This window comes from Nymphalis io, chromosome 21 (genome assembly GCF_905147045.1).
Source record: "Nymphalis io chromosome 21, ilAglIoxx1.1, whole genome shotgun sequence".
NCBI lineage: Eukaryota > Metazoa > Arthropoda > Insecta > Lepidoptera > Nymphalidae > Nymphalis > Nymphalis io.
Window position 1 is genome coordinate 111,820 of NC_065908.1, and position 11,584 is coordinate 123,403.

The 11,584-nt window shown below is 39.3% G+C and overlaps 3 protein-coding genes across 7 annotated transcripts; 1 reads left to right on the forward strand and 2 right to left on the reverse strand.

Annotated features, from left to right (window-relative positions):
* Positions 1 to 986: 986 nt before the first annotated feature.
* LOC126776705 (charged multivesicular body protein 2a) lies at positions 987 to 3,255 on the reverse strand. Its single transcript, XM_050499338.1, has 6 exons — positions 2,976 to 3,255; positions 2,529 to 2,703; positions 2,159 to 2,371; positions 1,922 to 2,019; positions 1,701 to 1,798; positions 987 to 1,410 (listed from the first exon to the last, which is right to left on the reverse strand). Exons 2-6 carry the CDS (start codon positions 2,694 to 2,696, stop codon positions 1,262 to 1,264), a joined length of 726 nt encoding a protein of 241 aa, XP_050355295.1. The 5' UTR covers positions 2,697 to 2,703; positions 2,976 to 3,255; the 3' UTR covers positions 987 to 1,261.
* Positions 3,256 to 3,446: 191 nt separating this feature from the next.
* Positions 3,447 to 7,399, forward strand: LOC126776700 (replication factor C subunit 2). Of its 2 annotated transcripts, XM_050499328.1 has the most exons (5): positions 3,447 to 3,483; positions 3,665 to 4,060; positions 4,335 to 4,556; positions 6,170 to 6,406; positions 6,473 to 7,399. In XM_050499328.1, the coding sequence occupies exons 2-5, from the start codon at positions 3,695 to 3,697 to the stop codon at positions 6,698 to 6,700; spliced, it is 1,053 nt and encodes a 350-aa protein (XP_050355285.1). In that variant the 5' UTR covers positions 3,447 to 3,483; positions 3,665 to 3,694; the 3' UTR covers positions 6,701 to 7,399. The 2 variants fall into 2 exon arrangements, with proteins under 2 accessions (XP_050355285.1, XP_050355284.1); XM_050499327.1 differs by lacking the exon at positions 3,447 to 3,483 and having other exon boundaries at positions 3,598 to 4,060.
* LOC126776704 (glucosamine-6-phosphate isomerase) lies at positions 7,397 to 11,445 on the reverse strand. Of its 4 annotated transcripts, none has more exons than XM_050499336.1 (7): positions 11,142 to 11,445; positions 10,072 to 10,313; positions 9,822 to 10,004; positions 9,560 to 9,744; positions 9,134 to 9,307; positions 7,861 to 7,973; positions 7,397 to 7,559 (listed from the first exon to the last, which is right to left on the reverse strand). In XM_050499336.1, the coding sequence occupies exons 2-6, from the start codon at positions 10,295 to 10,297 to the stop codon at positions 7,905 to 7,907; spliced, it is 837 nt and encodes a 278-aa protein (XP_050355293.1). In that variant the 5' UTR covers positions 10,298 to 10,313; positions 11,142 to 11,445; the 3' UTR covers positions 7,397 to 7,559; positions 7,861 to 7,904. The 4 variants fall into 4 exon arrangements, with proteins under 4 accessions (XP_050355293.1, XP_050355292.1, XP_050355291.1 ...); XM_050499335.1 differs by having other exon boundaries at positions 7,398 to 7,559; positions 10,072 to 10,316; positions 11,142 to 11,444; XM_050499334.1 differs by having other exon boundaries at positions 7,400 to 7,559; positions 10,072 to 10,321; positions 11,142 to 11,443.
* Positions 11,446 to 11,584: the final 139 nt, after the last annotated feature.

Consider the following 11,584-nt stretch of genomic DNA (forward strand, 5'->3'; position numbering starts at 1 on the left):
TGAGCCAGTGTAAATACAAGGGACATAGCATCTTAATTCCCAAGGTTGTTGGCGATGTAAGCGATGGTTAACATTTCTTACAGTGCCAATGTCTATGAGTGTTGGTGACCAATTACCATCAGGTGGCCCATATGCTCGTCCGCCTACCTATTGTATAAAATAAAAAAAAGCTAGCTCGAGCTCGGAGCGGAGTTGCGGTTATATTATTACTTCTTTTAAGTAAATTCATTCCGAGCAATACTTTGTCGCATCGTAGCAGGGCCTGCAGTGAAATGGGATCATGAGAACAACTATTGATTTTAACCGTACAGATGTTTTGATACATATGTATATATATATATACTAAAATTAGCTCGTTAACACGTATTTCTCTGATTTAAATGAAAAAAATGACTTTTCGTTATTCAGGCTTTTATTTTTCTGTAAAAGTAACAAGTTAATTTTACTGTATTTGAAATATAAATTACCGAGTTGGTAACAAAATGTTGGTTGGTAGATATCTTCAACGATAACATTAGGACCAATAAAAAGGAAATGTCTACACAAATCGGTTAATTTTTACTTTTATTTTTATATTATTTATTTACGTTTTAGTTTAGTTTAATTTTGTTTTGTTTTAAAGTTATTTATTTTTATTTTGTAGGTGATAGTGTTTATTAGATTTCTGTTTTTTTTGTTTGTTCTAATATTACGCTGTATTTACTAACTAATGTAATTTATTTTGTTTTTTTTAAGCCTTTTTATAAGTACGTAATGTCTACATCGAGAAGATTCAATTTTAAATATTTTCGGTTTAATGTATTATCGTATGTCATTGTTGATTGTATAATTGTACTCAGTTTTGTGGACTAAAAAAAAACGTAAATAAATGTGTGCATGTTGGACTATAAAAAAACGTAATATGCACCTATACTTAGGTGTGTGATTAAATTTAACGTTAAAAAATAATAATTTTAATACTTATTTAGAAAGAAAAAATCCACACATTCTTATTTGTAACTTTTTATTCAAATAATATAATATTCAATATATTTACATTTGTTTATCGATAACACTCGAATAAGCTATACATCTGAAACGATACTCTATTGCGTGTACACAGCGTGTAAATTAACATTTTATCTGAGATTTAACCTCGGTATCTTTTAAAAGGAACAAGAGGGTTCAAACGAATCCGCATAGGCTTCAGATTGGCAACGAACAAATTAAAGTGTGAGACAACACGAGCGGTGACGTGTACGTGACGTTAAGCCCGCGCCGCCTACTCGCGCCGCAAGTTGTCGAGGCGCGCCTGCAGCTCGGCGTCGGCGTCGGCCGCGCCCGCGCCGCCCGCGCCGCCCGCGCCGCCCGCGCCCGCGCCGCCCGCCGCGCCCGCGCCGCCCGCCACCGCCGCCGCCGCGGGCGTTTTCGCTGCAACACACGACATTGAATAAGTAAAGATTTATAAACCTGTGAAATGAGAAAACAATACATAAAATAAAATAATATAATATATACTCAGACACCATTGTTAAAATAGAACATCTCTCACTTTACTACTCCCAAGTAATGATCATTGTATAAAAATTACTAATGCTCATTCAAATTTCTGACATCATTACTTGCTCATCTGTTGTTTTTGTACATTGTGTTGTGTGTTTTCCAGTGACTTTGAATGTGACTGTATATCTGAGTAGCAAAATAGATGATGGAAATTTTACCCGTGACGGAAAGTGATCCGGTGGCCTGTGGCAGACCTGACAGCTGGTCGTTGAGTTGCAGCCCCAGCTCATCCAAGATCTGAGACACCACTGCGTCACTGTCCAGATTCATGCATTTTAATTAACCACATATCAAAATCAAAATGATGTCAAATTTATATTGAAGTATAAATATTAGTTTTAAAATCTAAGTAGGATTCAAACATTGTCTGAACACTTACCTCTCTTCCTCATCGTCATCAGCCTCCATTGCCTCATCTATAGAGTCATTCATCATTTCCTCCTTCATGTCCATTATTTCTGATTGTTTTTCAAATTCCTGTTGGAAGTGTTGGTTGTCAAAATTATTATTATATTACGACAAAAAAAAGACAACAAAGATGATAGAACTTATCAGTATTATTCATTACAACATGAGATGCACTGGAATACATAACAAAAACAGAGTGTGTAACAACCTGCAATATTTTTTGTATCTGTGGGACGTTGAGTTGTCTGTTCATGGACGCCATAGCGCGCGTAACGCCGCGCATGGCTTGCGCCATGCTACTTTGGGATTTGAGTGTTTGTATCTTGAGGGAAACAGCCTGAATATTTGCTTTCATCAACATGAACTTGCGCACATAGCGCCGTGTGCGTACTAAATCTTTTGCCATTATTTTTACTGCGTCCTGTAAAATGGTGATTCTTTATAAATAGGCATTTAGAAATTTTATATATACTTGAATCTTATGGATGCTTTTGAATGAAAAAACAAATCTTTGAAACAATCAAGCAACTTTTAGGGTATAGGTTATGTATTGATTCAGTTAGCTTATAAAATCACACCATCTGCCCATCCTTAGCAAGTTTCTTAATGTCTGCTATGACTTTCTTTTCCTGCTGTTCCATCTTAAGACGCTCCCGATCAAGATCACGCATGGCCTTATTTAGTGCTCTCTGATTCTTTCTCAGCATCTCCTCTGGAGTCATTCGGTGACCAAATAACCACTCCATCTTTTACCTTCAAAATCACATCACATATATGCTTAAAATTTTAAAAATAGTTGTATACATGTCAATATAAACAACAGGTTTATGGATTCTAAGTCACTAAATATAAGTTATAGAAAGATTAACTAAATTCAATATTTGAAATTATTATAAATAGTTGGTTGCAATCCTTTGCCCTGGAAACACTTTTACAAAATCCTATTTATTTTAACAAACTTTCAAAATTCAATACTATAATCAAATGCTATTTTAGAATAATTCGGGATTGTAACTTTTAATTACCTCAATGTATCCTTTAGGTGTATTACAAAGAGTCAACAGTTGTTTGGGGTGATGATTCACCCAGACACAGTATAAAATCAAACACAATTCCAATTATGCTTTGTAAGAAAATAAATACATCAAATGAACTGCTATAACGAAAATACGATATGAGAGGTAATTAAAACTTTATAAAACTAAAAAAACTGATCTGAATTTAATAATAATATAAGGCATTTGAGTGTTTACGATTCCAGTTTACAACCAACGAAATTTCGTTTAGTTATCATTGTCAGCTGTCACTGTCAGTGATCACTCTATCAGTTTCTAAATGACATTTTATTTCGTGAAACGTTCTCAATATCTCAAATAAATGTGAATATTATTTTATTTTTTCTTTTCAGTAGATTGTGTTATAGTAAAATATTATATACATAAAATATATTATCATATTAGCCAATGAACGACTGAAATATGAGGTTCCGTTGTGACTTAAGTTTTGTTTGACATTGTTACTCTACATAAGTAGGTAAACACTTAACCACTCTTTTTATACTGTATACAATAGAATAGACATTGTTTTGAGTTATGTATATGTAAAATTCGCGCTCTTTTACTTGATAAGTTTTCGTAATTTCTCTTTTTTTATTTATGTTATATTAAGCTTATAGCAATAATATATAATTTTAATCTATAAAATATTAGTATAGCTTAGTGTAGGAATTGTTTCACATATAAAAATGAGTGATGAGGATGTAACTATTATGGAAGTTGATGAGATGGACCCAAAACCTAGCAAGCCGGTTGGTCCGAGCAAATCGACTTCTAATTTGCCGTGGATAGAGAAATATCGACCACAAACGTTTACTGACATCGTAGGCAACGAAGACACAGTATCGAGGTTGTCTGTTTTTGCTCGCACCGGCAATGCTCCAAATATTATCATCGCTGGTCCGCCTGGAGTCGGCAAAACAACTACTATTCTTTGTTTGGCGCGAGCGCTCCTCGGCTCTGCTTTTAAGGACGCTGTGCTTGAGCTAAATGCTTCCAACGACCGTGGAATTGATGTCGTGCGTAATAAGATTAAAATGTTTGCCCAGCAGAAGGTTAGTATCAGGTATTGTACGAACTAGAAAAACCTTAACTCTCCCTCATGTTTCAGAAAATTAAATTCATTTAAAGTTTGCAAATGGCTTGCAATTCCCATTTAATGTACATACCGTTTTGATAACAACATTGTTAAAAATTTACACTAGTATTTTTTTATTTAGAATAAAGTTCTAATCAAGTTTTTTTTAAGAATAACCACATATATGATTGTGTCCATAAGCAACAATACATTGAACATCTTTCTATAATACCTGTATCTCCTGTGGTTAGGTAACACTGCCAGCAGGGAGACACAAGATAGTGATTTTAGATGAAGCAGACAGTATGACAGATGGCGCTCAGCAGGCCCTACGCCGGACAATGGAACTTTATTCCAGCACAACACGATTTGCACTTGCTGCGAATAACAGTGAGAAAATCATAGAGCCAATACAGTCTCGCTGTGCTGTGCTGCGTTACACCAAGCTCACCGATGCACAAATTATGGCTAAGGTTTAGATTTTCTCTTCTGAGATTTTAAGAAATAATAATTTATTATTTACAGTTTCACAATTTCATTGAAAAATATTATATATCAATTAATATATTGAATTACAAGAAACAGGATTGTCTGTTCTCAAAGGAAATGAACTGGAAGCGAATGAAGTGAAGGTATCAAAAATGTTCCTATAAAAGTTATTATTTGGTGTGTACTCTGAAAACTATTGAAGATTAATATGTAAATAACGTATAACATATTTATAGTACTCATCATTACCCACAAAAAAGTCTGCGAGGCTATATTGTATATCTAACTATTAAAATTAAGTCACATTAACTGCTTTTTTTTTCAAAATTAGACAATCAAAACACTAATAGAATTGAGAGATAATGACATTTGTATTATGATATCAATCAATATGTAGTTAAATAACTTCATAAAAAAGGGTTAATTATGTACATGTAAGTAACAGCCTGTGAATGTGTGGGACATTCACAGGCTTATGCTGGGCTAAGATCTCCTCTCCTTTTTTGAGGAGAAGGTTTGGAGCTCATTCTATGTACATTCAATACATATGGTAGAATTTCAGAAAAATTAGACACATGCAGGTTTCCTCACGATGTTTACTTTTACCGTCAAGCACGAGATGAATTATAAACACAAATTAAGCACATGAAAATTCAGCGGTGGCTTGCCCGGGTTTGAACCCACGATCATCGGTTAACGTTCACGCGTTCTAACCACTGGGCCATCTCGGCTTTTAATTTTCCGAATCGGACCTTTCGTTTAGAAGTAAGGACTGGTATAATTACGCAAAAAGTAAGAAAATGCCGCGGTGTGAGCGAACCACGGGTATCGGAAGCGAACAGCACTACGTGTTTCAGTCTATTGACATACAAACACCCTTTATTATTTGAACTAAACTAACTAAAACAAGTTGAATACGTTTAATATTTTATTTATGATTTAAAATAAAAGAAAATTATAAAAATTTGAGCCGGTGCGGTGCCCTTCGAACTTTCAACATTAAATTATACATTTAAATTAATATCTTAGGTATTACGGTAAAATTTAACACAAGAAAAAATATTATGGTGGTGGCCAATGGTGCGGTGGCGAAGTAGTCGACGCAAAGACTTCCTATGTTCCATGTTTACGTGTTGTTTTTGTAAAAGTCCACCTGAAAAAGTACCTCCCACACGTGACATATTCTACCGAAAATTAGCAATATTTAGTATTAATGTGTTCCAGTTTGAAGGACGAATGAGCCAATTTTGTGTTTGTTTTGTGGCCCATGGCGATGTAAAGGATAATTAAAAAATTTTTTTAGTGCCAATGTTATGCCACCCATGATTAATTAATTAACAGGTAAATAACTATTATAATGACAAAACTATAAAATAACGGGCCAACTTTTTTAAAAGATTTGTCTCATAATGTGGGACAAATGTATGGTGAGCTACCACTCACACAGAAGCCGGAGACAAATCCTAAGAATGTAATAATAAAAAAATACGCAGTGTGTTGTAGTACGCATATATATTATATCGATTGGCGAACGTTTATACTTTATTGATTAAAACATTGTACATGGTGTAATCTTCAATTTAAATTGATTTTTCAGGTGATCGAGGTCTGCGAAAAGGAACAGCTGTCCTACACGGAGGAGGGCGTGAACGCCGTCGTGTTCACCGCGCAAGGCGACCTGCGCGCCGCACTCAACAACCTGCAGGCCACGGCGCAGGGCTTCGCGCACGTCAGCCCCGACCACGTGTTCAAGGTGTGCGACGAGCCGCACCCCATGCTCGTGCGCGGCATGCTCGACGCCTGCATCCGGCAGGACATTCACGAGGCCTACAAGGTATGCTCCAGGACGCGGTCAGGTATCGCTGGACGTGCCCTGGGAAACGTCACTCTCTATCCGCAGGTGATCGCCAAACTTTGCAAACTGGGCTACGCGGCGGAGGACATCGTGAGCAACGTGTTCCGAGTGTGTAAGACGCTGGACGTCGACGAGGAGCTGCGCCTGGGGCTGGTGCGCGAGGTGGGGCGGACGCACCTGCGCGTGGCGGACGGGCTGGCGTCGCCGCTGCAGCTGGCGGCGCTGCTCGCGCGCATGTGTCGCGTGGCCGCGCGCGCGCCCGCCGACTGGTAGCCGCCTGCCAGCCGCCTGCCAGCCGCCTGCCAGCCGCTTGCCGACCTCCACACCGGCTACAGTATTTAAGTTATTTCTTACCCGTACTAAGGCGCGTTTTCCATTACATTTTGATTCATCTTTTATATAATTTATATTGTAGTGTCAATATTCAGTCCAGTACTTACAATAGGCTCGTTGACACTTTCCGGACTAGATTACCTAGTGAACTAAACATATGCTATATTATGTAACATCAATCCATGTTCCTAGTGATAAAAAGGCTAAAACACTAACTTTGTACGTACACCAAGAGAAACTTAGACAAGTTTATTTTATTCAGTTGAAAACATCAAGTTATATAAATAATGTTTAGTTGAGTACAAGTTACAACCATAGAGAAAAGTAATGTTTACATCTCGAATGACGTCACAATCATGGCGGATAGCGTTTTGCGCAATTAGAATAAATATATGTTTATAAATTGAATTTCTCCAGCCCTATTCGAATTGTATGCATTCAAATCGACATGTTGTCCCTTAAGACAGGAACACTTCATCAGTAACTGTTCAGTGAGTGAACTTGTTCATTGTTAAGGCAAAGGAAAAGACGATATTTGTAAGAAATATACATGTATTGTTGCAAAAATTAATATAAAAATAAAAGATACATCACTGATAAATCTTATCAAATACAAAACTCGTAACACGACGTATTTTATACGATTGTTTTTTTTTTTTAATACAGCGAAGGCCCCAACATACAGCTGTGTCGTGGTCGTATAACATTAGAGATTATAATATAACGATGTGTTGTGTCTGTACTGGAATGTGTCTCACCGCGTGCCGGCGATCAGCTTGTTGTGCTCGCCCATCAGACTCTGCGCAACAGACAACACGTACACTCGTGTACTTATTAACAATTTTGTTCTTCAAAAATAATAATAATCATTGTCGCCGTCTCTATTATCGTATGCAATTAGATTGATAAATTAAAGAAACCCGCTTCCGCCGCTACATCTCAGGTGCTTATTTCCGGACCGATGGCAGATTTCTGTCAATCTACGAGCGCTAACGCTTCCGCGACCACACTAGAGACGGAAGTATCGAATATCGAAATCCCCCTGAATACCAAACTGGCGTCCGACAACCGTCCAACAACCGAGACGAATGAAACAGTACACGAGCGAAGGGCCCGCCGCGCGCCGCCGCCCGGCGCCGCGCCGTCAGTGCAGCGCGCGCTGCAGCCGCGCGGGCGCGCTCGCGATCATCTTCTGGTGCTCGCCGCTCAGCGCCTGCGCGACACCACACTCGCTCAAGCCCAAATTGAACACTTTACGACGTCCGTTCGCAATCGAAAGAACTTTTAGATTCGAACGAAACTGGGAACAGTGAGTACTCGAGGAGCTTAAAACTTTCGAGTGGAAGAAAAAAATTGAGTCGTTTAAAATTCAGCCTCGAATCGTGCAATCATGCGTTTCTCGTGCTCTCGTGCTTCTCGTGCGACCCGAACCTCCGAGCGCCCCCTCACATGCACCGACGCCAATTTCCGATTAGAGAGAGAAAGTTATATTCTCCGAAGCGACCTCACATGTAGCGTTGCGGGTTTAACTCGTAGTCACTCGGAGTACGAGTTAAACCCGACGCGCCGCTATATTATATAGGTTTAACTATTACCAACAGCTGAGTGTTTTGGTTGCGATCGGATTTATTTGTGTTTATGTTGTTATTATGTTTGTATTAGTTACAATGTCGTGTCCCTGTAGCCCATATGAAGAGACGTGTCAGGCAAAGCGACTGTATAAACACTACTTTCGTAACGCTTATAGAATTTATAAATAATAAAATCTAGAACAATCGTAATTTTATTCGATAATGTGAATATATCTTACATTACCAAAACTCGCTTAAGGCATTTAATTTTCGGTGTCGCGATTTTGAAAAGACTGTTCGCGTATTACGCTGGTATGTGATGCCATTAATATGTGGAAAGTATTCAAGAAAATCTGGAAATGTATCTGAAATGGGTGTTCTGAAATATGTAGCGCTTATGTTAGAAAAGAAGCTAACATTGAACGTGTAACATTTCAACCATTCCTACCAGGAAGATTCCGCTCCGCATTCGCACGCGGTAAAGCAATATCAATGAATTTAGTTTTTAACATTTCACGAGCGACATTCGTACAGAGTTCTTTGTAATCTCGTGAATATTTAAAGAAAGTAAGACTCCGACTTGTATTACCAAGTTTCAGAGTCCGCAAAGTCACTTAAGATTTAGCAGACACTAACATTTGTTACATAATATGTTAAAAGATTTTACTATATAATTACTAAAAGAAATATGCTTCATATTATTTATAAATAAATATTAAAAGGATGATAGAGGCGTAGACTTTAAAATCTTCGATTTGCATACAAGATTGAACTAAAGTGCCTAGCGGCTGCCTTGGCTCACCTTAAAGTACTTGACGGTCTTGACGCGCAGCTCGAGCGTGGCGTCCTCGTCGCACACGAACAGCGTCTGCGCGTGCTGCTGGAAGGCGGACACGGTCCACATGTGGTTGACGCCCTCCTCCACCGCCTTGGCTAGCGCCAACGCCTTGTGCACGCCCGTTATCAGGATCATCACCTGCGAGCACACGCGACTCTCGCTACATTCCAGCCACTCTCTACCGCTCGGGAACGGCTACGAGTATTATCGATGGCGCGTTTACCGGAAGCCTCGAGGGTCGTAGTGACGATATACGATACAATCCAGCTTTTAATATATATAATAAAGTGGTAAAATGCGTCAGAATTAACAAAACAAGCATACATAAGTTGAAATCGACAATTTGATGCTAGAGGATCGACCTCAGTTAGAGTGAGCGAGAGGGCACACCTCCTTGGCGTCCATGACGGTGCCGACGCCGACGGTGAGTGCCTGGCGCGGCACCTTGGAGATGTCGTTGCCGAAGAAGCGTTTGTTGGCCTCCAACGTGTCGTAGGCTAGAGTCTTAACGCGCGTGCGCGACACCAGCGACGAGCCCGGCTCGTTGAACGCGATGTGGCCGTCGGGGCCGATACCTGCCGACACGGAAAGGTTGAACTGTGTAAGTGACAAGGGAGAGGGAATATCGCCGCGAGTGGCGACTCGCTCTAACCTCCGATGAAGAGATGTACTCCGCCGGCCTCTGCGATGAGGTCCTCGAAACGCTCGCACTCCGCGACGAGGTTAGGCGCGTTGCCGTCTAACACGTGCGCGTGCGCAGGGTCGATGTCGATGTGCTTGAAGAACTCGTTCCACATGTAGTAGTGGTACGACTCGGGGTGGTCGCGCGGAAGGCCTGCACGGACAGACTCAATTAATCGGTGTCGTTGACTTGAATCGAAGACAATAGTAGCGACACTGACCGACATACTCGTCCATATTGAACGTGGTAACGTATTTAAAGGAGAGGCGGCCCTCCTTGTAGAAGTCGATGAGGCGGCGGTACATGCCGAGCGGCGTGCCGCCGGTAGGCAGGCCGAGCACGAAGCGGCGGTCCGGCCCCGGCGCGAACTCCGTGATGCGCTGCAGCACGAAGCGCGCCGCCCAGTCCGCCACCACCGACGCGTCCTCCAGGATTATGAGACGCATACTCGCTGCCCTGCAACTGCTGCCCTAACGAAACCCACGCACGGCGGATATGTATACATTTAAATACCTCGAATGATTGAAGCAGGAATATATAGGACGATAAAAGAATAGCTGGGAGTAGATAGACTGAAAAAAAAATCATTTATTTTTCAATCAAAGTGGTTTGACCGCAAACAATAATAAAAATGCGGAGATAAGGTGTCGATGTCCTAATTATCGATAGAAGCGTCAGCCACACACTCCACTCGATATAAGAGCTCAATAAACTCATATATCTGCTCCCACTGAGCTAAAGAAGATAAAGGTTCAATGTCTTGTAGTAGGTACCTACTTACTTTGAATAAATAAAGTTATCTACTAATTTGATTTAAAAAAAAGCGGCTTTGAAACATAAGATACACGAGATATATTGTCCCTCGGGCCATTTAATCAGTATGCAGCCTTTTATTTTTAAATATCACTTTTTCTTTGAGTTTTAACAATATTGAAGCTTTTTGTCCTAAAAACAGAATATGTCATATATTTTTTAATTATCATTAATTGTGGCTTATTTGTTTATTTAATGTTAGCAATGACACACGAATAAATGACACTTCATAAAATTTAATTTGGCAAGATTTTATTAAGAACTTTTTCTTTGCTTTATTTACATGTGCATATGACATCAATTAGGGCGATTTGAAAAGTAATGAAACTAATAGATTTATTTTGTAACATAACATTATAATGCATCAAAATGAGAACCGAGTGTTAAATTAATAATATATATAGTATTTAGATGCGGGACGATAGTAAGATGGAACAAAAAAATTTTGAATGTCAATAACCTTTTTCAGTCACTAACCTACAAAAATCCTTTATTCCCGGTGAAGTTGCGTCTTGTCGTACTTTTGCCTTTTGTACTACACCTCAGCTAGAGACGCGTTTAACTGACAAAACACTACGCTAACTAATAATTACTTTATATTCAGTGATAAGCGCTATATGACGTTACATGAACTATATATTTTTTTAAAGTTGGCAAACCGTACTTTTACAACTAAAAACGGAGTCTAGAATGACATTTGAGACGATCACTAATCGGCGCTGAATTTTATACATCACGCGATTGGTTATTGTAAATACTATCAGTTTGTCGAAGTACCATCGTATTGGCGTATGGCGCGGTATAGCTAACCTCTACATTTGTCGGTATATTGTTGTCGATACGTCAACATGACAGTGACATTAAGTTGACGTTGCAAAAAGTTGTTGCCAATTAATTATTGCCGATAACACTCCACCATA

Bases quoted from the DNA above. Each gene is read 5' to 3' on its own strand.
- LOC126776705 (XM_050499338.1), bottom strand. From the start codon at position 2,696: ATGGAGTGGTTATTTGGTCACCGAATGACTCCAGAGGAGATGCTGAGA. The intron at 2,372-2,528 runs GTGTGATTTTAT...ACCATTTTACAG, and splicing joins TTGCTAAGGATGGGCAGATG to GACGCAGTAAAAATAATGGC. The intron at 2,020-2,158 runs GTTGTTACACAC...CACTTCCAACAG, and splicing joins AGATACAAAAAATATTGCAG to GAATTTGAAAAACAATCAGA.
- LOC126776700 (XM_050499328.1), top strand. From the start codon at position 3,695: ATGAGTGATGAGGATGTAACTATTATGGAAGTTGATGAGATGGACCCA. The intron at 4,061-4,334 runs GTTAGTATCAGG...TCCTGTGGTTAG, and splicing joins AAATGTTTGCCCAGCAGAAG to GTAACACTGCCAGCAGGGAG. The intron at 4,557-6,169 runs GTTTAGATTTTC...TTGATTTTTCAG, and splicing joins ATGCACAAATTATGGCTAAG to GTGATCGAGGTCTGCGAAAA.
- LOC126776704 (XM_050499336.1), bottom strand. From the start codon at position 10,297: ATGCGTCTCATAATCCTGGAGGACGCGTCGGTGGTGGCGGACTGGGCG. The intron at 9,745-9,821 runs GTTAGAGCGAGT...CCGTGTCGGCAG, and splicing joins AGTACATCTCTTCATCGGAG to GTATCGGCCCCGACGGCCAC. The intron at 9,308-9,559 runs GTGTGCCCTCTC...GTGTGCTCGCAG, and splicing joins CCGTCATGGACGCCAAGGAG to GTGATGATCCTGATAACGGG.